Source organism: Lissotriton helveticus, chromosome 1_1 (genome assembly GCF_964261635.1).
Source record: "Lissotriton helveticus chromosome 1_1, aLisHel1.1, whole genome shotgun sequence".
NCBI lineage: Eukaryota > Metazoa > Chordata > Amphibia > Caudata > Salamandridae > Lissotriton > Lissotriton helveticus.
In genome coordinates this window covers 474,001,013-474,027,437 of record NC_136057.1, presented here as the reverse complement: position 1 = coordinate 474,027,437, position 26,425 = coordinate 474,001,013, and the positions used below count along the sequence as shown (strand labels likewise).

Genomic DNA, 26,425 nt, shown 5'->3' with positions numbered 1-26,425 from the left:
CCCCGAAAAATAGGATGAGTGCCAGACATGGACGTTTGAATGTTATGATCCTGGGAAAAAGTCTTCACGATGCAACTTGGGGATGTGACTAGGCCACGGACTGTTTAAAACAAAGACCCTTTATTTTTCTGCTGAATCATTGTGAGGATGATGCTGTAATGGTGAAAAGATGCTCATCCACCCCAAAGTTGTCCAATCAGGAGCCGAATTGGTACGGCTAGATACTTTTTAGATAGATTAAGTTAGGAAATTCGTGTATAAAAACCCTTGATTTTGCCTGGAAGTGGTCGCTCTTTCGATTTCTACACGAAGTGCTGCCAGACTGATGATCGATTCCTGGATGTAAGAATTTTTTCCTTTGTGAACTTTATTTGTTTGCATTGCAGGACTGAAGGATCAGATGAGGGTGTTAGTTAGGGATGTTAGGAGAAATGAATTTGGAACTATCTGTTCTTTGCTAAACTTTTAACTGATTTCTAAAAGCGACTTTTCTGAGCTCTAATAAAATGATCATTTTGAAATAAAGTTTAAGATTTTACTGAATAAAGAATTTAATCAATGCTTAAATGTCAGACATAATAAAGTTTTGCTTTTAATAAAATTGGGAAAATGGAACTTTAAAGCTGGTCTTGTGATTTTCCTACGCCTAATTTTCTTTCGAGCAGATCCATTGCCACTATGGTGGTGCGTCTGAATAATTAAATGTTCGGATAAAACCATGGTAAAGTATAATAAACTATAGGTGTAAATAAACTGATTAGATAGATTTAGACACTCCACCAAATGCTACAGCGTTTCTCCATCACGGTTCACCAGAGCCTTGAAGCCAAGTGTAAGTGAATAGAATAATTGTGCAGTGTTATGGGCCCCACTGACGAATAGTTGTCTGTTCAAAGGTTTCAGGGAAATGGAAAGTACTGATTAGAAATGATTTTGGAGTCCCGCTGGAGCAATATCACCACTTTTGCCACTCATGTTGGATGTCAGTGGTACAAGCGGCTGAGCTTTGTGATATCCTCTGCTGGTGAGGTGTTTCAAAATGCTGGAAAAGAGACTGATGGATGTCATCAATAAAAGTGACAACATAATCATCTCCTGCCAGTCATGAGCTATCCACAACATAGGACTCTGGAGCATGCTTCTATGACTAAGAGAAGCAGGACAAACCCTACACTGAGAAACATTTAAAAAAATGAAAAAACCCACATATTACATTTTCTGGGTATGTATTTTAACTCCGCATTGACCCCAGAAGGTCAAAGACATAAAGAAAGTGACTGAGCCTAAGAACCTTTCTGAAGTGCGCGTCTTACATGTGATCAATTACTGTGGTCATTTCATACTTAATTTAGCAACCATGTCTCATCCACTCTGAAGTTTCACTAAATTGGAATCCATGTGAGACTAGCAAAAAGAACATGAGAGTGCTTTTGAGAACAGAACATCAGCCATCCTGTAAGATGCTGTAATACATTGTTTTGAAACCCAAGCAAAGACAAAGCTAATTGTGCCCGCATCTGTAATATCGCGTTGGTACAGAGTCAAAATAATTCCCTCATTTGCATAGGGCATGCCCCTATGCAAATTAGGGGACCCGCTCTAAAGGTAGCGCTGGTGCTTCAAGTGCGCCAGCACTATCGTTGTTAGTGAAGGGGATGCACAAGAGCCCCCTTCTATAATACCAAAGTGCCCCGGGGGCAGACAAAGCGGGTGCAAAGGCCCGTTACACACCCGGGACACTTATTGTAATACGTCCCCAGGTTTGTATAATCTGGCACATTACTTCTCTAAACATCCAGCAAAGAACACCCTGGACAATCGTTACTTCATTAAATCCACAGGAACTTTGGTCCACTTGATCTCACAAATATCTGACCAAAGCTCTTGAGGTCAAGCTGAGAGAGATGAGGACACACAACAGACCATAGCAGACCCAGGGAATCGAATATCGAATAAAGACTATTTTGAATTTGATTTGACCCAGGGAATGTTAGAAATTAATTATGTCACGTGGGAGAAATGATATTACTTGGAGGGAAACAAAATAGTGATCCCAAAGGCACTGCAAGAGTGCCTCAGCACAATAGCTCATCATGGACATTAAGGCATGGCCACAATAAAAGCCCGCCCGAGGCACAAGAAGTGTTTTCACAAAATGGATAAACTGACAGAAGTAAATTGCCTGTACTGCCAATCCACAGATACCCAGACCAGGACTGCCCCAATCATCACAGAATATGCCTGCACCGAACCATGGAACAAAATCATATTTGAAGTATCCTGTAGTTGAGATGGTGGAGTCCACAGCGTATGATCAAATCAAACCCAAGCTGGAAAAGATATTTGCAGCCTATGAACTCTCAGTTCCTATCAAGACCAACAACAGTCCAACTTTCTTTGGATCTGATTTTGAAGAGGACATGAATTAACTAATCATCCACTATCACATGAGGACACCTTGATGACCTTAAGCCAATGACAAGGTCAAGCATTTCATCTGCACGCTGAACAAGACACTAAGAATAACCACTGAGACAAAACTGAGTGCTACACCACTTCTTGTGAGCATACAGAACCAGTCAACACGCCACAACAAACTGTCCGCCTGCAACAGTGTTACTCGGGAGACCTACCCGAGATATTATAGCGAACACTCCAAAGTGGCACAATCAACATATTGATTACTAGAGTAGCCAAAGAAGGTGAAAATTAAATAACGACAAAGGTTCTTGTGACAGGAGAGCGATGGACATGAGTGTTCCTGTAGATGACAAAGTGCTTATAAGCAATCAACGCCCAGGTAGTAAAGTCGTATGGCTTAAGAACGTATTCCCTGGGTGGTGTAACACAAAAATGGGACTATGGTCTCTGCAAAACAGAGGTAAGATCATGACATCAAATATATCAATGTTTAAGAAAATCCCTCAGAACGAATGTGACAACGTGTCCAAAGATACAAGGGACGTGTTGGGGCCTGGAGGAGCCTGACATCACCCAGGGAAGGTGCCAAAAACTTCAAACAAAGAAGTGGAGCGTCAGCTCAGTGAGCCAGCCGCATCTCACAGCAGAAAGACACGGAATAATCTTCCCAAAAACTCCGACCATCACAAAAGAAATAGACTTTGAATAGTATTAGAAGAACCCTCTGGTAGGTTTGTTTTTGTTTGTAATGAGAGTTGTTATGACAATTGGGAAGAGATGAAGTGCGCCACCTTGCACAACGTGAAAGTTGAGAATGCATGTTGACATTCAGGTGTGTGGTCACCAAAATAAAGAAGCATTGACGAAGCCAATAGGTCTCGCCTATAAAAGCTATTGGCTTTGTCATCATTTTTGCCATGTTGTACCGCAGGGAGACTTCAGGCGGACAGCTACAAAAAGTGCTACGACGCAGAGCGCTGCAGTGTCATAGTGTTTTAAGAAAAAAAATGTTCTGACATGTTGTAGAGCAGCCGTGCTGCTGTACAACATGGAGAAAAAAATAATGGCAAAGCATATTGGCTTTGCCAGTGCTTGTTTAAATGGCAAATCTTGCCTGACTTGTCACGCTAATAAAGTACCTTCTTTTGTACTGAGAGACAAGCAGGTAGGTGGCACAGGCATGCTTAGCGCACAGGGCGTGCAGACTAGGGGGGTGTACAGAGAGTGATTGGAGGGTATAGTAAACAGCTATTGATGTGTTCGTTGTAGAAATGCAACGGGCAAGTAAAGAGGGCATCAGGGCACGGGCACATAGCCAGTTCTGTCTGAGAGGGCACATGCACCTTCCGAATGCCAATTACATCAGAACTCTCAATTCTCACCGGCCCACGGGCCAGTCACCCATACCAGTATTTATTCCTTTGCATTCTGGTATACAGAGGCTCTTTTTCCGGCACAATCAAAGAAAGTGAGGAAGAACGAACAAAAAGAAAATAATGCAAATTAGCAAACCAGCTGAGACATAGGGATGAAGGAGTGAAAAAAAGATTTTTTTTCCCAACCTTCCAGCATCGAAATGCAAAGCGTGCGATCTGCAGGGACGAAAAACACAAGATTACCGAAAGAAAATGCACTGCTGACATTGATAGAAATGCACCGTATAGCATTTGAAAGTTGCACGTGGAAAACAAATTAAAAATTACGAAGAGAAAGTAAAAGCGCTCTGGAGGGAGCAGCAGGCAGAGGGAGTTGGGAGGGGTATTAACTTGAATCGATCTATGCTTGGTCCCTGCTACCTAGAAAGTGACATTTGGCCAGCAACGGCCATTTTAAGTAGTCTGCAAGAAGATGGACATAGAGAACAACACATGGTAAGCAATGGGTGGGCTCCAAACCCTTTTTGTAAATAATAATGGGGCATATTATCAAGCAGGGCGATAGGCAATTATCGCCGCTTTGGCGGCCGTTTTCGGCCGTTAAGCGGCAATAATTCTATTGCCCTATTAGCAAACTGTCACTAACTGATGTTAGCGACAGCTTTTAGGCGATAGCGAGCGGTTTGGGGCCCGCTTTGCATGTCAGCGATGTTTATCGCTAATGACATGCAAAGTGGGTGTACCCAACCAGTTAGCGACTGAAAGCAGTCGCTAACGTCGCTATTGCCTATTAGCAAGGCAGGCGTAGCGATGGAAATATTCGCGCTAAGCGCGAATATCTCCAAATACTAACACCTGCCCAGACCAGTTCTTAGCCATGTTATCCAATGGGAGGTGGATAACATGGCTAACAGCATTTCGTCGCTAGTGCGTGAATATCGCTGTATTCACAGCGATATTCACGCATTTCGCCGCTATCGCTGGATATTTTAGTACAATAGAGAAAAACGTTGCTAATAGCATGTTTTCTCCGCTAACATATCCAGCGATAGGTAGCGATAAAAAATCGTCGCTAAGCCTATTTAGCGATAATTATCACTACTTGTTGGTAATATGCCCCAATGTCTTGTAAGCAAGAGGCTCTCGCAGGTGCAAACCCAACAAGCATTGGTAAAGACAACCCGTCTCTGCAATGCCAGAGCTATTGACTTTGTCAATGTCAATGCAGACCTGCCAGCTCACATGGTGCCACCGTGTGACAGACAATATAGGCTCCCATGACACAGTCCCCCAGTAAGGAGCCGATATCACACAGTGGTAGGCAAAACAAGCTGAAAACCACTGTAAACGGGGATTTCCAACTCGTTTTTCAAGGCTTTGAACTGCTAACGTCCATTAAGGGGCGTGAAAACACCACAGGACATCAGCACCAGCCTCAGCAAGCTTTTATGTTTTTGGAGGAGGGAGCTGGGGGGCAGGGTGGGGGCAAAAGTGCATCTTAGGTACTTCTTGGTACCAGACCCCGCCTCCTCCAAGTCCCACACCTCACCTTACACAGTGAGATTTTTGTTCAAATTGGCAGGAATGTCAAGGTGTTATAGAATTGCATGGCCAAATGATAATTGTTCCCCAGCAGACTGCTGCCCTGTGGGGAAAGGGCAGGGAATGGGGGTTCCTCTGGATCCCGACAGATGAGTGTTTATGAAAGGCCAGTTGGTCTGTGGGAGTCAGTAACAAACATGGGGTCAGGAATACCCCCATTCTCTGACAGCTCATCACTGCCAAACTGCAGTACACGGAGCAGTCATTCACGACATTGAATAACTCTGCAGCCACAGTTTTCGGTACTGTGCGCTGTACAGAGACACGGGGCAGTCAGTGGCTACATCCCTCGTGCTCGAATTGCCAGAGAAGCTCCGTGGCGGCCCGCTGGTCACACCAATGACAGCAGACTATTTGATGGGCACCTGAGCAACGAGATATCCTTTGTTGTTGAGTTTATTGATTGCAGGGTGTTATATCAGAGGGGGCGAGCGGAGGGTCGGGGGACGCCTGCGGCATTGTGTGCAGGGAATGTTCATGCTGCCACGGTGACGTGGTCACAGACTGCACAGTGAAATGTTAGACCAGCTGGAACACCCCAGTTACCAGATTGAAAATATGTTGGTTGCTGAATCATTGCAGGCACTGATTGGTTGTGCTTGATTGAGCTCTTCAACATCGTGAAAGAACTCGCCAACCCCAGCTCCAGCTCCAACGGCATCCCGCCGTCGCAAGACCTCTGGGACTCCCTAGCCACTTTCTTCCACCGCAAGATCGCAGACATCCAAGACAGCTTCAACACCCAGACCCCCCCCCGCCCGTCGGCCGCTGGCACGTCAGACTCACCGCCCCCCATCCACACCGGCCTCCTGCTCTCCTGGAACCACGTCAACGACGACGACACCGTCAAATCATGAACATCATCCACTCTGGCTCACCATCTGACCCCTGCTCTCACCACATCTTCAACAAAGCGAGCTCCATCATCGCACCCCAACTCTGGAAGATCATCAACAGCTCCTTCGAGACCGTTAACTTCCCAGAGAGCTGGAAACATGCAGAGATCAACGCCCTACTCAAGAAACCCAAGGCGGACTCAAAGGACCTCAAGAACTTCCGGACCATCTCCCTGCTACCGGCAAAAGTCATCGAGAAGACTGTCAACAGGCAACTGACCCGTTTCCGCAGCAACCACAGCACCAAAACCGCCCTCATTGCCGCCACCGACGACATCAGGACCCTGCTGGACAACGGCGAAACCGCGCCCCTTATCCACCTGGACCTCTCGACAGCCTTTGACACTGTCTGCCACCACACTCTATGCACACGCCTCCACGATGCATGGATCCACAAGAAAGCCCTGGACTGGATCACCTCCTTCCTCACCGGCAGAACCCAGAGAGTCCGCCTACCTCAATTCTGATCCGAAGCCACCAAGATCACCTGCGACGTACCCCAAAGACCATCCCTCAGTCCAACCCTTTGTAACGTCTACATGGCACCGCTCGCCAACATCGTCCAATCGCACGACCTCAACATCATCTATACGCCAATGACACCCATCTGACCCCTTCCCTCACCAAGGTCCCCGCCACTGCCAAAACCAACCTCCACGAAGGAATGAAGGCTGTCGCAGAATGGTTGAAGAACAGTCACCTGAAACTGAAATCTGATAAGATGGAGATCCTCATCCTTGGCTCCACCCCCTCCGCCTGGGATGACTCCTGGTGGCCGGCCACGCTGGGAGCTGCAAGACACCAACCAACTTCGCACGCATTCTGGGGTTCATCCTGGACTCAACACTATCAATGACTCAGCAAGTCAACGCCGTCTCCTCCTCCTGCTTCAACACCCTCTTTATGCTTTGCAAGATCTACAAATGGATCCCCACCGGAACCAGGAGGACGGTCACCCAAGCCCTCATCAGCAGCAGGCTGGACTACGGCAACGCCCTCTAAGCGGGAACCACGGGCAAACTCCAGAGAAGACTTCAACGCATACAGAATGCCTCCGCACGCCTCATCCTCGACATTCCCCGCCACAGCCACATCACTGCTCACCTAAGAGATCTGCACTGGCTCCCCATCATCAAGAGGATCACCTTCAAGCTCTTCACCCACGCTCATAAAGCACTCCACAACACAGCACCAACATTCGTCAACAAACGATTCACCTTCTACACCCAGAACTGCCAGCTTCGCTCTGCAGACCTCGCCCTCGCCACCAATCCCACGCATCCACCGAATGACCACCGGCGGGAGATCATTCTCCCACCTCACCGCCAAGACATGGAAAACAAGGTACCCATCCTCCTGTGACACACCCAGGACCGGCTGACCTTCAGGATACTTCTCAAAACCTGGTTGTTTGAGCAGTAGCAGCACCCCCTCAGCACCTTGAGACCCTCATGGGTGAGTAGTGCACTCTACAAATGAATGATTGATTGATTGATTGATTGATTGAGGGGCAGCCAGGGTTGAGGGATTGTTGAAGACTATTTATCCTGTTCCATTGTTTAGTTCTGTCTGGCTCTGGGTGCTCTCTCTTACACCGATCTCCCTCTGTGTGCATGAATCTGGATGGCTCACAACACCCGAAAGACATATGGTGACAAAGGAATATCGCATCACCAAATGGAATGTGAGGGGGCTGGGAACATATAGCAAAATATACAAAGTACATGAATACTTAAAAAGGTGCAGGGTCCAGTTTGCCTGCTTGCAGGAAACTCATATGGTGGCAGAGGAACTTACAAGACTACGCAAGCGCTGCTGTGGCCAGTTATATGGCAGAGCGTACTCTGCTTACGCCAGGGGAGTTCTGCTGTGAGTGGCTCCTTAGGTTCCCATTGTGAGGAAACACACTTCAGTAGACCCAGAGGGCTGATTCATCATAATAGAGGGTATCCTGGACAGTGATCCTCTTACTTTAGTGGTGCTGTAGGCTTCAAACGTGGGGTAAGCTCTGTCCTTGCCTACCTTAACCCCTGCCCTCTTTACATCAGTATATTCCCCAGTCTTCTGGTCTGGGTACTTTAACTGAGTCCCAGATTCACTGAGTGACTGATCGACACCCCCACTGCCAGAGGCATTATCACACCCAACCGCCAAGCAACTACAACAATGGGCACTCACACACGTGTGAGTACTCTCATTACTCAACATTACACACTCTCCAAATGAGGATTGATCTGAAAAATGGCAGTGGGGCTCTAGTGGGTACATGCACGGGGTGTTGTATTTAGGCAGGATGTTGTCTGACCACTGTCCTTTGTTGGTCACATTCTCATGGGAAAACCCCCAACTGGTGATACCCATGTGGAGGTTACAACCACTTGCGTTGGCAGACACTCCATTTGGTACAAAGGTTGGGGGACACCTTGTGTTTGTTTGCCCTAAGTTGGCAGGATATGCCCAGACGTGGGTCCCTTGCTCACTTTGCCACTGGATTCAAGCTAACCTGGCTGATGAGCGGTGTTACCCCGAAACCGATCCCAGGATGCTTGTTTCCCGTCCAGGGAAGACCTCGCTTCGCAGTTCGCTTTGGAGGGATTGGGTCCAAACTGATTTGCATATGGCTGGGTCTGAACTGGGGTCGTGAAGTGAGCTAAAGAACAATGATGGATCCAACCCAGATTTGTGGCTGGGGATGAGTGTCTGAAAAGTTTCAGTGCTCCGTCTTTCATGTCCGTGTGTTTGCTTTGTTTTCCCTGCGTTGGCAAGGTATGCCCAGATGTCGGTCCCTAGCTCACTTTGTCACTGAATTCGAGCTAGCCTGGCTGATGAGGGGTGCTACCCCAAAACCAGCCCCAAAATGCTTGTTTGCTGTCCAGGGAAGACCTGGCTTGGAAGTTCAGGCTGAATGTTCCCCTGAGGGACAGAGTCAAGACTGAGTTGCATGTGGCTGGGTCTGAACTGGGATGGCTATGTGAGCTAAAGAACGATGATGGATTCAAGCCACATATTTGACTGGGGATGAGTGTCTGAAAAGTTTCAGTGCTCCGCCCATCATGTCTTTGTGTTTTGATATGTTACAACAGCCGCATGAGTTGGGTGACAAGGCCAGTGGGCTACTGGACTGGCTCTTACGGTTTAAAACCCAATGCACCTCTATAGTGAGCTAGAAATCCCCACCTTAAATTAGTAGTCAAACAAATGGGTAGTGACAGAAGCTGGATGGGTTGAGTTTGGGAAATGTTCTACAGTACCTTTATGATTTCTCCGCCTGTTACCGCGAGGTTAGTTGGCTATGATAAACAGCTTTGGTACCATTTTTTAAGCTTGCCAATCTTGGGACTGGTTATGTTGCACCATGGCACAGTTTGTACCTAATTCTCATTGGTTCTGTAAATAAATGTACAAGGTGGCTGATTTTTCTTGTCAAAATTACATTTTTTCTTTAAATGCATCCATATTTTCAACAGTATACCTTTTTAGCCATTGTCACATCAGACTTTTGTTTGTGTTCATAACCAACAAGAGCTGTCTTGGATCCTGAAATAATGTAAATTTTGGATGAAGATATTTATTTTCCTCAAGCCTCAGCACGAAAAATCCTTATGATATGAGAGATCTTTGCTGTCCATACTGAAGCAAAACATCTACATCAATGCTGTAGATCAAAAATGGACAATCGTGGTTTCTCTTTTTGATCTTGAAATAGCATCAATATTTTGTACTATCTCATTACTATTATTCTCCATGCAAACTGAATAAGAAACAAAGAAGCTACACTAGACATAGGGTGAAGGTATCAACAGATTGTATTCATTAGAGACATCTACGTTTATTACCAACATATGTGCTTAGAATTTATCCAAAACAAAGGGGCTTAGATGAGCCTTAGAGCTATCATCATTTGTTCGTCTCATACACACCACCATTTTGATAATGAAAACTTTACTTTTTACCTCAAAATCCGTCTTATAACCACACAAAGGCACTCTGCTATATTGATGACTCACAAAACCCATGGCATTCCCTCGTTGGTAGAACTTTACACTTTAATTATGCTTGCGTTCAACGGAATGTACATACATTGTGTCATACTGGAATGTGCTAAAAGGCCTTTGTCTTAGTAACTAAAATAATAAAACTCTGAATGACTGTCATTTATTTAAACAAACAAGTAAACCTAACTCTTTTTAGTTTACTGTTCCAGAGTAGCGCGAATGTTGTGGTGCCATTTTAGGTGAGACGGTCACACTTTTGATCAGCCATTACCAATTGCAAATATGCCTTAATGGTTGAATTTCAATTAAGTACTTAACTGGAACTACCAATATTTTTTTTTCCTGATAAGTATGCATTAACACATTTCTACATAAGTAGTAAGGGTTTATGGCATTTTAATTCTTCTGGCAACATTTCGCAGAATTTCCCACAACACAAGGTTTTGCATGAGTTTACCTGTTTTGTGTCCACCAAAACTTACCTTTCGTGGGATTTGTCACCCGCTGTTTTTTTAGGCTTTGCAAAAACACTCCTCAACGTAGAAAATAAACAATTGTGCATACTCCTGATAAATATACATATTTCCATAGAAGCCTGATGGGGTATGTAGCTTAGGTATGGTTTCATTATGTAAAGTCGAGATTGTTTACATCACACCTATAAAAAACAGTGATTTCACAAATGCCCTAATCCCTTCAGTTTCAGGAATTGTCATACTTACTTCCCCATATGATGAGGGCGTGGCACCAATATACTCTTGTAGCTTTTTAATTTGAGCAGTGGGGCCGGTGATGAGCGACGTTCCCGAATCAACAATAGCTTGGCAGCCAGTTTGGCAAAACACAGTCCTTCCTTGGATCTTCACACTGCAGGGATACAAACATTTAATCTCCTATAGGTATATGTTTATGTCGATGTATCTGTATATTTATATCTGAGCCTTCTTTACCAGTTGAGGGATTAAACTACAGCAATAATCATTGCGGGTGAAATTCTTCAATCCAGAATTACAAGTCTCTCTGGTTCTGTAGGGGCTGTCAGAGGCATGAAGCATAGTCCTGCCTGACAGCAAGCAGCCAATGCTTGCCCAGACTCCCCAGATCTCCACTCACCACTCCCCCTGCCGCCCGCCCACTGACACTTTTCACCTATTCAGAGCAGATGGAAAAGCATTTGCCGGAAATAGGAAAAACTGCCTGGAAAAGGAACTGGCATCAGTTATTCCTACAGGTGTTCCCCATCCCATGAACGAAAACCCTCATTTGGTGTATGGTCACATGCTAGAATCCTAGATTACCACCCCCCTCTCCATGCAACACATTTTAGCCAACTCGTAATCAGGGTCTTAGTCATTTACAAACCATCTATACTGGTGAAAAACATAAAATAAACCTAAAATAACCCCAAATTGGACATTCAGGCGTTAAAATGGAAAACAATCTATAAACAACATTCTTAATTTTAGTAGGAACATCTTACATGAACATTTATGCACACCCAAAACGGTCTGCAAAGCTGCCGACTGAGGTACTATACATACCCAAATCTCAGGATAATCATTCTTAATGGGAGCTATTACACACAGGATTGTTTTTTAATGTGTACTCCCTGTCTAACAATTGTACATGTGTGAAGAGAGTTCTCCTCAAAAGCAACGCTACTGTACTATAAAAGTACAAACAAATAGTAGTACATTTCCAAACAAAGATTTGTTCTGGTTGATTCACAGTTTTGCTAATAGGGGGTTTTGCACTATCAATGGAACAAACTTGTCATCATTAGTGAATTAAGTTTATTGTAGTGTCCTAGACACCTTTGGGTAGGATCGTATAATCGGTACTGAGACTTCTGGACATGAAATAACCCCAAGGTCTTCTGGTTGTAGAATACGCAGTCAAAGGTCTCTCTTTATTCAGTTTCTTGTTTTCACTCTTCTGGCAATTGCCCAAAGGCAAACTACACACCAAGACTTGCTCCATTTCCCAAATGTCAAGGCTGCCTGAAAGCAGGTTGGTGCAGGCATAGACCTGGCTCTGTATTAGGATACATGTGTAGTTGATGTTTTTTTCACCATTACCGTGGAAGAGGCCTTGATTAACCTGAACCGAGGATTCGTTTGCTTGCTGTGCAGAAGTGTGCGTGGCATTTTGTGTATATGTGTTGTGTGTATATCTCCCATTAGTGGTTTTGGAAATCTGAAACGTGGCTTTTCCACACGGTTCTGTAGCATCGGGTTGACTGGAGTCAGGGTAATCGGGTATCTTAATGTCTGGTTTGAGTTTTCGGATTAATGCTTAAGGGAGGTTCATTAATATGAATGCACTACTTTTTCGGTTATCGCTTAGTGAGGAATATGACATTGCTAATCCTATCATTTACCAGTGGTGAATCGTTGTATGTTGCCCAGTGGGTTGTGTTTATGGCTAAACGACCTAGGTCTGTTGCTTTGTTGTGTAGCTGCAGGGAGCTATTCAACATGCTGTTGGGAAGGATCCCAAAGCTTGCTAAATGGCTGTAGAGCTGTGTTGTGTGTAATGGACTTTCTGGTATCCTTTCTGAGTACTATGTACTCCCAAACATTCTTCTGAAACACTACCCTCCTTTTTAGGTTGAGCATAGCGTTGCAGCGCATGCACTGCTCGATTTGCGAGGCATGCAGTATACAGTAAAGTGTGGAAGCTTCGTGGAAGCTCTACCCACTCTCTGCTCATCTTTTTCATTGGCTTCTGTCCTAAATGCTGCCTTTCGATTGGGATTAGGTTTGTTAGTCCCTCCTCATGACGGCCATGTCGTTATTAGTATCCTTCCATGGCTACTGGCCCCTTTACTCCTAACACTATTTTCTTCCCTATCCCCAAACCCCCCACAACCTCCCTCCCGCAGTCCGTGACTTCTCGCCCTCCCACCCCCTCCACTCACGTTTGTGCCGTCTCGCCCCCACCGCACTCCTGTTTCCATAGCTATAGGTCTTGCGTAAATGCGAGTCCTATTGCATTGCAAATGCTTGTTTATTTAAGCTTCTGGCCCCATCGCTTGCATGCCTGTTCCGAGAGGGATTCGGCGCCAGAGGGGACTTTGTTCCAAAAATGAGCCGGAGCACCTGTCCTCCGGACGAAGGTTCAACTTCTCTTCCGGTAGCTGCCCTAGCATGAGCTCTCCGGGCTCCATGCACAAAACAAACCGGTTACCACCACCTCTATCCGGATCTTCAAAGCTGACCTCAATCTCTTCTCTTCCAAAGACACTTTCGAAACTAATGCCTTCATTCTCAGACACCTTCGGGTAAAGTCCGCGCTATATAAAAATGCATTAAAATAAATAAATATCCAGAATCATCCGCAGAACCTTAGCCACTGGCTCCCTTTGGGGAGGGAATGGATGGAGAGACACCAGATTCTCTTCCTGCAGCTGCCCTGGCATGAGCCCTCCAGGAGTCCTTGCATGAAATACAGACCGATCCGAGGGCTCTGCCACCCCAACTCCCGGACACAATGAAGGGGCTCTCCAGCCCCCGAGCTGGGGCCAAGGATCATCGTGGAGACCCTGCATTAGAGCCGGGTCCGAGGTTCACAGAGGAGACCCTGGAGGAGTCCCCAGCCCTGGAGCAAGGCCCGATGATCACCAGGGAGCCCCAAGACCTGGAGCCGTTGTGCACGGTGCTAGGATGCACAACCGAGGCAATTGGATGTCCGCGGACTGGTTCATGGAGCACGGATATCTCCTTATGAGCGAGCATTCAGGGGTGAATGCACATAAGTGGCATGTAAGAAATACTTTCATTATGAAATGAAAATGACTTCCTTACCTGACACAAACACACCGTTTACACATTCCACGGACAGAGCGTTTTTTCTTTCTTCGGACAGGAGTTAAAGGTGTACGTTGCATATGTACCATAACAGGGCAGACATGTCTGTCTGACTCCGTTGGGACCTGTTATGTCATTAAAAAGGGGGGGTGAAGTGGTCGGGGAGACAAGAAGGGGGTGGGCACATCTCATAAGGCTAGCGCAGAATGGATAACTGAAGAACCCTCAGCTTGTGGTACTCTCTTTCACTATCAGTTCCTCTGTACGTAGCCATGTGTTTTTAGGTCTCGCCTACCCAGCACGCATGCGCTGCATAGGAAAAACACCTCTTGTGATCGATCAGCTTTTCTCCCCAAAAAACGTGCACGTGTTGCATTGCTTTCTATTGCAACGTGTCCACATTTGGCGATTCCTTTGCCGGAGTGAGCGGCGCCATAACAATTATCACGCTCGCTCCCGCAAGGTAAACGCTGTGCGCCCTGCTCTCGGCTGCACTCCCCCTCCCACTTGTTTTGTTTACGTTAGTTAAAAGGGTTCCTGAAAACGGGACTTAATGGTTCTGTTTCTTTAAGCCTCTGAAAAGAAGAGAATTCACGCGCCTCTTACAGAGATTGCCCATTAGAGGGAACTAAACTTCCAGCTGAAAACCAGACTCGTCTCATTGACAGCATCTTGCATACCTTACAATTGCATGCTTTGTTTGTGTTCGTAGATGTGATGATAGATAGATAGATGATAAATGTTCCATAATTGTTTTGTAATTACCGGAAGACATTTCACACAGTTTTGTTCAGCAAACGTCACTTTGGGTTTCCGTTTTTCTCATACTCAACTAATTTGTGCCAGGGAGGCTTGTTATTTTTGCTTCAATTTGTGTTGTTTCGGTCACTGGGAGGGCACTCTTGAAAGCTCAGTCGAAGGGGTACTGGGAGCAGGCAGCATGCGAGGCACAGCAGCGCTTCCGAGCAGACAGATAAAGGCGCATTTTCATTTTTTTTCTCTATTAAGTTTCGTGACCCCATGGCAAGGTGAGATGACTGATGCATAAACATGCCCAAGGTTTCGCAGTAGACTACACTTAGCTACACGCTGGGGCAGACAACCAAACGCCGTATTACAGCCCCATCCATGATCTCTCTATTGTGTCGGCTACTTCCTTCTAGTTGTCTAATGGATACGCAGCAGGAACCGTTTCTCATGAAACCAGCACACCCTCTCCCTGAGCTTTGCACTTAACAGACTTCAGGTCAATATGTGTCTCTGCTGGGGCAGGGACGATGGCGCACAATTCATGGTAAGCGTGTGTAATTAGCCCCTTGCCCCATCTCTTTCACCATGAGAGAAAGCTGCGCCAAGGCACTGACTGCGTGTGCCTGCACTTGCTCGTCACTTGGCACACCTTTCAGTCCTTCATTGACAAGTGAATGTTTAATGTACACATACGCTTTGGCCTAACTCCCGTATTTTATACGTTCAACCATCTACGTTTTGTTTTTTTACCTTGGTTTGACATACACTTGGTAAAAACTTCGTAAACGTTGTATGCATGCATTCGTATAACTTTTTTGAACATATGCAATACAGGCCGTTCACTTAGTGTGTCTGGTCTAGTTATGTCAGTCAGTGGTTATTTCTTAACAATACAGTGTATAGCATCAGCCTCTAGGCAGTTGTGTAATAGGAGATGCATTTGTTTAAGAAGAGTGACTTTTCTTTAATACAGCCAAATTGTGTATCAGAACGAGTTCACCCGACTTGCTCTGAGTGCCGTTTAAAAGGTTGTAAATCATGGTCTAATCTCATCACATTCCTTAAGATGCAATGAACGTTGAGGGGATGCAATGAATTTGAAGTCCCATTGAGATAGTCCAGTTCATGGATAACAGCAAAGCTGCAAAATGGTGGAATACAGAAAGAGCCCTATTATGAAACCTTCAGGGGTCGTCTACCGACGGTGACCCCCGTACAAGGCATCTAAACAAGACCATCATAGCGGTAACCAGAGGTCCGAGCCCAACAACTACAATGATGCACTGAAGGGCGCACAAATGTGAGGAAATCAAAGGTTTGCGCTGGGGCGGAGCAGGTGGCCCCCCTCCTCACATTCTCACTCAGAGTTGAGAATAAAGGAACTTTATATACTATTCTGAGTGTGCATCATTCGTACAAACCCTAATGAGCCCGTGCTGGAGCTGGATTCTCTGCTGTGACACAACGGCATGTACTGAAATCAGCGTAGAACCCTTTAAGGTCCTCTTGCGTACCAGCTCTTCCTGCTATCTACCAAGTGCACTGATGACCTGCACTGCCCAGTGACACCACTTCGTGCATGTGTTATACAAACACTGCAGCGTACACCCCCTTTTATGTAACCCATGCCTGCTTGGGTCCATTTGTCACCTTACAAGCAAAGCATACATTGGGCAGAGAAGCACCCATCCTACAGCTTGTGCTTCTATTGTTGTTTGAACCAACCTGTAATCCCACCTCCCAGACTGGAGGGTTCCCTAGACTTTCTGCGCACAATAAGTGGGTGGGAGGCTCGACCGAAATGTGGAGGGGGCTGGGGGGAATTCACATAGCGGATGCTTCGGGGTAGTACTTCTAAATATGTGCCTGCTCCTCTCTCTGCCTGCTCATCACACTGCATATTACCCAACACTGTCTGCAGCTGCTCTGCCTCCTGCCAATGGCACTATCGTCCCTTCCTCCTGCCCCAGCATTACGCAGCACTATCAGACCTCCAAGCCATCCCCACAGTCCCCTCTAACGGCGTTCTCTGCCCCTCCTCCCCTCCTAACACGGAACATCTCTCTGCTGCCCAGACCTCTGATTGGCTGCCCCGGGACACCAAAGGTGGCCACCTACGAGGGCGGCCACCCTTAGTGCCATAGGATGGCACAGACCCTGAGCGGTGTAGTGGTTGGGGGGATCTTGGTCCCCCGTGATGTCACTTCCTGTGTCTGGAGGAGAGGGGTGTCTATATAGCCCAGGGGGCGAGGGTCAAGCGCCCTCTTTGTGCGTTGGCCGCTGCTTGCGCTGACCCTCGCCCTCCCAGGCCTGGACCATGGGTGGGTACTGCCCGTTGCCTACTGTTGTCCCTCTTTTTTGGACGTTTTGGACGTCGCCCTCCTTGACCTCCTGGAGCTGTGCGGTGAGTGCTATTCCTCCTCCCCACCCCTTCGGGGGCAAGGCCGCTTCCCGGCCATTGCCGTGGCTGCGGCAGATCTGGGGACAAGACAGCTCCGGGTGTTAGTTGGGAGGGGGGGGGGGGGGGGCCCGCCTTCCTCCGTCGGTAGTGTGTGGCGGCATTGCTATGTAGGGCCCATTGCGTGCGCGGCTACAGGGCCACCGTTCGAGTGGGTGAATGTGCCAAGCCCGTGTGGGCTTGTCGAGTTTCCCTCCTTTGGGGAAGAGCCGAGGGAGCGTTCGGAGGATCGGCGCGGTGCGCGTCGTTTATGTCTCACATGTCACCTTGCCTCTCAGCGCTTCCCGGGTGCAAAGTACCCTGCACATGAGGGGGTGGTAGGGGTAGTTGCCAGGCGGGCCGTGGTTGAGGACGCAGCAGGAGTGTTCCTTCCACCATTTGTGCCTCCTTTCCGGCACCACCTTCCGCTCTGCTACTCACAAGCTCGTCCTGGCATCTTTTAATGTGGGTTGTTGACCTGCCCCGCCTCGCGACCTGCTTAGCGTTGGCCGCTGCAGCGGAGGTCAAGCGTTATGCCTGCTGGGGAATGTTGATTACCGCCCCCACGTGCCCGCTCCCCTCACCAGGGGGTTGCAGCCGGGGCGAACGGCCCGCTTTGCTGCGGACCGCTGGGGGAGACTTCTTTATTGAGGGGCTATGAGTTGTTCCCCAGGTGCTCCCCCAGCTCATGTTCTCCCTGCTGCGGTGCCGTGTTTTCGCGAGCGGGAGGCGCGGGGAGCCTGCCGGTCTCTGGGTCGAGTGCCCACTTTCGAGTTTGTGCCCTGTAAGAGTATGCGCGATATGGAGCACGCCTCGGTGCTCGGGAGGGTTTGGCGGCTCACAGCGGGACTCGGAGCATTTACCACCGGTGCTCGAGTCCCGTTTCATTTCACCGTGAACGGGCATGGTCGAGGGTGCGCCAGCTGTGATTGCCCAGCAGCGGCGCCTTGCACACCAGACAGGAACTTTACCCGACGGTGTCAGAGCGCTTTACATAGGACCAGTATTTATGGGATTTTACATAGCGCGATCTTTACCCGAAGGTGTCAGAGCGATTTACAGAGGATCAGTATGTATGAGATTTTATATAGCGCGAACTTTACCCGACGGTGTCAGAGCGCTTTACATAGGACCAGTATTTATGGGATTTTACATAGCGCGATCTTTACCCGAAGGTGTCAGAGCGATTTACAGAGGATCAGTATTTATGAGATTTTATATAGCGCGAACTTTACCCGACGGTGTCAGAGCGCTTTACATAGGACCAGTATTTATGGGATTTTATATAGCGCGATCTTTACCCGAAGGTGTCAGAGCGCTTTGCAGAGGACCAGTATTTATGAGATTTTATATAGCGCGAACTTTACCCGAAGGTGTCAGAGCGCTTTACATAGGACCAGTATTTATGAGATTTTTATCGCGCGAACTTTACCCGAAGGTGTCAGAGCGCTTTACATAGGACCAGTATTTATGAGATTTTATATAGCGCGAACTTTACCCGAAGGTGTCAGAGCGCTTTACATAGGACCAGTTGTAAAACATAAGGACTTAGGATTACATGCGTTACATGAAGGTTACAAACAGAGAAAATTGCCTATGTACAAGAGGTAAGTCACACATGGAGATACAGTGTATATACTCTTAAGAGTCACATAGGAAGGGTATATAGTACAAATGTCTATTGCGTATACTTGTGATTAGAGTGGCGCGGAGCTTATGTGTCACCCTCTGCAAGCCAGTTCCACCAGCACTTCCTGCGAGATAGCCTTTCTCTTAGTATCCTCGCGGGGTAACAGATCAGCCCCCTTTTATGTTGCCGTACGCGGCCCCAGGGGACTCCGGCCATTTTCTCGTTCTGCGGGGCACCCGGCCATCTTGGGTCCGGTCCTTTGCAGCGGCCATCTTGTGCACGGACGTCGGGAGGATTCACCTTCGCAGCCCCCCAAGTGCGTGTTTCAGCAGACTTTCTGTCTATCATATGAATCACTGTGGCACGGTGCACGCCTTTCTTGTTGTACCCCCAACTTTCGCGCCTCCAACCCCCACTCATCTGAACGTATTTTAGCGTGTTTCATCCAGGGACTGCCAGGTTTGGCCTGCATTCCCTGCGCAAGCCTCACTGACCACGTCGTTCAATTAGGAGGGTCATTTCGGTGAGTGAGCAGAATTTTAGCAGGATATGCAAATTTTAGACGTAGGTAGGCCGGAGAAAGCGAATAGGCAGCGGTAGCCTCGCCACAGCGTTCGATGTTGTGACCACTGTTCACGGCCTATGCGCAAGCGGACTTCGGGCTGCGACCTGGATTTTAGGCAGCGGCAACCTTTATTTATTAGCACAGCACCATGTTGCTTGGGCGTCAACTCAACCGGTTGTTATGTAGTGCGACAACTGCAAGATTTTGAAGCTCGTGCTAACAGGGTGTTCTTGTCCGAAAGCCATGCATGCCGTGTGACAATATGGAAATGCGTTTTCTTTCACACATCCGGGGTGCTTGACATATGATGCATCCCAGGTGCGATTATGGAAGGTGTTCGTTAGCAGTAACTGGTGCACAATTAAGGGCCCCTGATCCGTGTGATTGAATTTGCAAACTCTGTTTGACATCGATGTTTTCCTTGACCCTGAATTGGCGGTTGAAATACCCAAAAAAGAAATTAAACAAACTTTTTTAAAGTATAAAAAGAAAGGGCGAGATGAGGTGTTCGGCAAGTTGGCTACTGTGAAGTTTTATAAGGAACTTAGTTTACCATCGGGGTTCCAAGTCTATCTCTCAATGGTCAACCGTCCATCTCATCAATTTGTCCTAACTCGTGTTAGGCTGGGTATCGTACACCATCTTGTTGCGTTTCCAGTACAGAAACTCAAATCAGAAACTCCCTGCCCATGTGACAACATTTCACACCAGAGCTGCTGCCATTTTTTACTTTTTTGCAAATTTTATCACTTTTTAAGAATAAGGTACCTAAAACCTATTTTCATCAAATACAATATACGGTCTTTTAAGAATGCCCTTGTTTTATTATCAGCCCTAGAGAGTGTGGATATTTGTTTTTTTGTTGCCACTTTTATTCTGAAATGTACAGCTGCCAGGAAATGTATTGTATTGCCATAATCTTATATGCTCCTGTCTGTACTTATTTGTTTTTAAATATAGTTTGTGGCAAATCATTATGTAATATGTCTTTTTACTCCGGGTTTGATTCAAACTGTACAGCTGCTAGGAAGAGTATTCTCTGCGATAACTATTTTTTAGCCTTGTTTGCACAGGTATGCTCCCCTGCCTTCTAGCCTTTAATGTTTAATTATCATCCAACGTATATATTGCACCTGAAGTCAATTTTACTCGATAAGTACAGCTGCCAGGAAGTGTCTAGAGTTGCCATATTTTTACACTGTCCTGTCTGTACTTATCTGTCCTTTAAGTTTACTTTGTAATTATAATGTTCCATGTCCTTGGCTTGGGGTTTGTTTAAAATGTACAGCTGCCAGGATATGCACTTCATGTGATAATTACTTATTCCTGTTTGCACGCGTATCCCCGCATTTTCTAGTTTACTATCATTTCTCCAAGTACGAACTGATGTCTAGTATTGCCATTATTTGTTCTCTCCTCATATGAAATTTCCTGGAGTTCTCTTGTATAACTTTGCCTTCTTATAATAATTTTAATGTAATGAATTGTATTATAAGTTTTGCTTGTATGATTTGTACTTACAAATCGAATAAAAGCTTTGAAATTGAATTGAATTTGCAAACTAGTTTGCGTAACTGACAAGCTGGCTTAGTATTGGTAGCGTGGGGGGCATTTTATGGCCCCTGTCTCTTTGCAGAGAACCTAGTTTGTTTATAGGGGGGGGGTTGGCTATAATCATGTTTTATATCAATGCAGAAGCAGCGCTGTAGAACACCCCGACTGCTTGGTGGGCCTCCCTAACTATAAACAGGTAGAAGTGTCATGGCACACTGGGAGCTGGGGGCGAAAGATTTGGGATCTCTGGTTTTCCCCAGGTGTCATTACTATTCCAGTTGTGGGGTGCGCGGGTTGCACCCATGGTAGGAATGAAGGGGTAATGAACTGGTGAGTTAGGACATAGTGGTAGCCCATGTGCAATAATTTGTTGCTATATCCTGGATAAGCGAAGGGTGCAGGTGACAATGAGTAACAAACACAGGTAGAAGGACAATTCTTTGTAAATAGCAGACCCTCATAACACGAGATCACATGGGGAGGACACTTCCATAGTCAAGGAGAATAGATTTTCTACATAAGGCCTCCTTTTAGTTATTAGAGAAGGCATGACGTTTTGGAAGGGTCTGTTAAGGAAAGACGTTGAGGTCAGTTTTGTAGGCCTGGGAGGCAGAAATGGTTTGGGATGTCAAGTAAATTGCAGGTAATGCTGACTACTTAGTGCTCGTAACCACAACTGGCATGGGTAGCGTGGGGGACATTGAGGGCCATGTCTCATTGCAGAGAATGCAGATCGTGGATCGGGGGGGGTGACATTTTAATCAGTGTTTTCTGTCTCTAATGCAGGAACCGCGCACGAGAGCTGCCACACCCACATGGGGGGCCACCTGAATTATCAACAGGTATAAGGATCATAGCTCACTGGGGGCACTGTGTTAGGGTCTGGTATTTCCATGTTCTCATCAGTTGTCATTACTATACGGGGTGTGGGACGCGTGCTGGTTTCATTCATGGAAGTAATTCATGGCTAGCAACTGGGAGCTGGGACTTATTATGTGGCCCTGTGTAGAATTGATGTTTTCTCTTACTTGAGTCTGGACAATGTCTTTTACGGTGCAATAGTTGGGGTGTTCGAGCTGGATGCAGTGGCAGAACAGGGGCTAATCATGCATTTAATGCGATAGAAAAGGGGAAATGTGTTTTCAGCTCAACAACAGGTTGATTTGGGCATATAATGCATCTCTGTGCATTAATGGATTGCTGTGCCGTTTGTTCTCTAATATTTATTAGCAGTTTGATCATCGGAGGCCCCATCCACTGAGGGACGGGTGGGAATTATGATACCTGGAGCACATTGAAAAAAACCATGTTGGGAGCACTCCCTTGGCACAGGCTGATCAGTTCAGAATGGGGGAATTTTGTTTTCTTCTCCGATACCCAAAGTTATTGTTTTACGACATCAGGCAATGACCAAACAGCAACTAAGTCTTATTTTACTGTCGGGCCACAGCTCCTAGGTCACTGGATAAGTAACCTCATGGGTAGAATGGTAGACGACTGGGCAGGACCGTCATTGTGGGGTACATGGAGGACTTCTCTTAAAATCTCCGGTCGCACGGGGCCAGGCAGTTCTGACTGACTGGGTAATTTTGTGAGACTCTGTTCCATGTGAGCTATACAGTTGCATTCAAGACCAGGCACTTTTACTCCCAAGGTTTTGTGCATAGGTCACTGTCTCACACATGAACACCCCAAGCTATGGAATGTCTGACAAAAGCAGCCTGATATCCTTGGTCTGCCTAGAATGCTTGCGGGTCTGATGGGCTTAATTCTGACATTGGGTCTCCCTCACCTTCAATGATGTGTACTAGCAAGGAAGTGTCTTTCTTAGTCCTTCAATGTCACTCATCGTGCACTGTAAGATGGAAATGTCACACATAGCGGTTTTACGCGTGTAGCGCTGAAAGGGTGGTGGCTAGTTCGTGGTTGGCTATGCAAGAAAGCTTTAACGGTGGCGTCTTCATCTTGGGCAACTAAGCAACATCGACTGTTGTAAGTGTAGTGCTCCTTTTGGAGATTACAGGGAGGCAATTGGCATAGTGGCTATATACCAGGCAATATTCAGCACATCACCTGTACAAGCTGGATAGCCCTGCAGTTTAGTTGGGCCGGCATACGCCTCACATTAACTGCTGCATCCTGGCCCACGCTGAGACAATCACATAGTTGTACCACAGCATTGCCAGTTTCCTTTACTCTGGCCCATTGGACTATGGGGATGCATTATCAGGTTGCACAGAATTTTGGGCCTGCATTTAGCCACTCACATACCTACTCCAGTCTGATCCCACTAAGACCTCTCAGCTCTGCCTCCACTTTGGATCAGGCTGATACAGTATGCCTCTAACTGGTTAATTCATGAGACACATGTTTGGCACATAGTTGGCCATGTAAGCGATTGGTTTGGCTGGTTTTATGTGAAGGGTCCGGTAGTGGGCAGGCAATTTTAACAGCTAAAAATCAACAAACAGGGGTTGACACGCAGGGGAGGGCCCGTGGCTAGGTGCTCGGGTAAGCTTTCACCTAGATAGTATCTACTTAGTGTTTTCAGGTACTAAAGTAGGGATTCCATTGGCAGTGCGCACATGCCATGAAGTAAGAGTGAGGAAGGATTAGTTCACTTAGTGGTACCACTTGTATATACAGTTGTATAGGCGGCTTGTTACAAGCTTCATAGGGTCCAGCGAAGGCCGGGCACAGGGGGACGTCTTGTACAAGTGTCAAACCTGAGGAGATCCTCGACATAGTATTTTAAGCCGACACCAGAACGCAGTGGCAGGCATAGTTGAGAGGTGATGGTCTCACAATTAGGTTCCCATGGGTTTTAAAGTTACGTGTCTTTCCAGTGAGGCTAAACATGCGAGGAGTTCTTTAGCCTACAGTAGAGTCGGGGTCATGGGAGTGAGCCGCCTGGCGTGACCTTGATGGTGATTATGTCCCCAGTAGGTCTAAGTAAGGGTGTAAGGCCACATGCTAGACAGGGGACACCATGCCAGTGGTGTTGTTTACCTGATAGGGGCTTGTTGGTTGCTGGTCAGCCAGCGGTAGAGAATAGGAACAGCCTGGGAGATGGCACACTTGATGGACACCCGCAACGCACAGTGGGCAGTTAGTTGTGAAGTTCATGGACATCACTGGCACAGCTCCCTGTCCGGAGGGCGGCAGAAGTGAGAAGGAAGTTTGGTTGCGTGGCAGCTTGGCGTTGCGGAGGAAGAGAGCAGACTTGTCCTTGCCTGGGCTGAAGGAGGCCGGTGATTGCAATTGTAGTGCAATAGGTCTTTGGCGCCAAAGAGAGGTGGATAGTGTCGCCCGACAACTTGGAAGTAGCCTGAAGCATAGGAGAACTTGTTTCATCAGGCTCGGGTTGCTACTTGCCAAATGCACTGTGTGCTTTGATGTAGACGGGGTTCATTTACCCGAAGTTGATATGACGAGCTTGGGTTGATATAGCGGAAAGCACTAGGAGCAGCAGGTTGTACTAATAGGAAGCTAGTAGGTGGGGGGACTCTGGGGCGGCGGCGGCCACACCCAGAGCCATGGCGGAGTTACAGGGCGATCCAATGCAGAAGGGTACAGAGGGGTACCCTCTACAGGAGCACCGGTGGGTGCGAGAGCAGAATTATCCCCAGGGAGGTCCACGCTGGAGGAGTGACGGCGCCCCGTTAGTCCTTCGGGCGGTTGTAGACCTGAGCAACCGGGGGTTGCCACAACGCTCTGCCCCCCGAGGGGGGGCGTGGGCAAGGGGCGGAATAGAGGTCTGCCGAGGGGAGGGGTTAGACCTTCCCCCCAAACTGACAACGCCCCCGCGGTTAACACCCCGGGGGGGTTATGGCTCATCAGGTGGGCGGGTCGCGAGAGGCGGCCTGCTCTGGATCGACCCGTAAGATAACCCAACATGAGCATAATGTATATGCTAATAAAACTGCAACAACTTTTCGCCATCAAACTTGTGTTGTGTCGGTTATTGGTGGAGTGTTGTGTTGTATGATGAAAGGTCTGGGGCTGGGCCGATATTGGCACTATGATTGGCTGTCCCGGGACACCAAAGGTGGCCACCTACGAGGGCGGCCACCCTTAGTGCCATAGGATGGCACAGACCCTGAGCGGTCTAGTGGTTGGGGGGATCTTGGTCCCCCGTGATGTCACTTCCTGGGTCTGAAGGGGAGGGGTGTCTATATAGCCCAGGGGGCGAGGGTCAAGCGCCCTCTTTGTGCGTTGGCCGCTGCTTGCGCTGACCCTCGCCCTCCCAGGCCTGGACCATGGGTGGGTACTGCCCGTTGCCTTTTCCCTCCCTTCCGCTTACCCTGCTTTTGGGCAGTAAGTGGGGGGGGGTTGCTATTAATATTACTGTCTTTGTGTTGCAGGCGGAGTTACAGGGAGATCCAATGCAGAAGGGTACAGAGGGGTACCCTCTACAGGAGCACCGGTGGGTGCGAGAGCAGAATTATCCCCAGGGAGGTCCACGCTGGGTTGGACCCTGGAGGAGTGACGGCGACCGTTTGTCCTTCGGGCGGTTGTAGACCTGAGCAACCGGGGGTTGCCACAACGCTCCGCCCCCGAGGGGGGGTCGTGGGCAAGGGGCGGAATAGAGGTCCGCCGAGGGGAGGGGTTAGACCTTCCCCCCAAACTGACAACGCCCCCGCGGTTAACACCCCGGGGGGGTTATGGCTCATCAGGTGGGCGGGTCGCGAGAGGCGGCCTGCTCTGGATCGACCCGTAAGATAACCCAACATGAGCATAATGTATATGCTAATAAAACTGCAACAACTTTTCGCCATCAAACTTGTGTTGTGTCGGTTATTGGTGGAGTGTTGTGTTGTATGATGAAAGGTCTGGGGCTGGGCCGATATTGGCACTAAGATCTCCGCCTCCTTCCGGTTCCATTCCCCCATTTCACACACCACAATGTCTCCAGACCGTCACACAGCGCTTGCTGCCTCCTTTCTGAGCATGACACAGTTCCTGCTTTCCTTGGGCCCTCACTGTATCTGCCTGCTGTCTGCCTAACAAACAGCTATGTCTGTATACTTTGCACCCACAACACATTACTTACACCGATCGGTCTGCCACTGCATACCTGCCAACGATATGAAGCTGTGATTGGGAACTTGCTGAGTCAGAGAGAGGATCAGAATAGTTTCTCCATTGAAATGCACTTCACAGAAATGTATCTTGTTAAAGGGACATTACTGTACAGTGTTAGTTGGAATAAAGCTGTCACAAAGTTGAGGAACTGTTCTTGTACTCCCTTTTTCGTTATCATGTTATGCTCAGTGCAGCCAGCAGAATCTAAACAGTGCATTATTCATAGGGTGCTCTTAGTGTGGTCAGGCATAAGCCACACACACTGGAATAGAGTATCCTGAGACACACACTGTAAAAAATGCTGC

General features: G+C 47.5%; 1 protein-coding gene across 2 annotated transcripts in view; it reads right to left on the bottom strand.

Annotated features, from left to right (window-relative positions):
- The window catches only part of LOC144811986 (cathepsin E-B-like), a 461,737-nt gene that overhangs the window by 21,965 nt on the left and 413,347 nt on the right, over positions 1 to 26,425 (bottom strand). For both annotated transcript variants that reach the window (XM_078673901.1, XM_078673900.1), the window contains one exon: positions 11,013 to 11,157. In XM_078673901.1, coding sequence (XP_078530027.1) covers positions 11,013 to 11,157 — 145 coding nt within the window. The remainder of the gene's footprint in view (positions 1 to 11,012; positions 11,158 to 26,425) is intronic.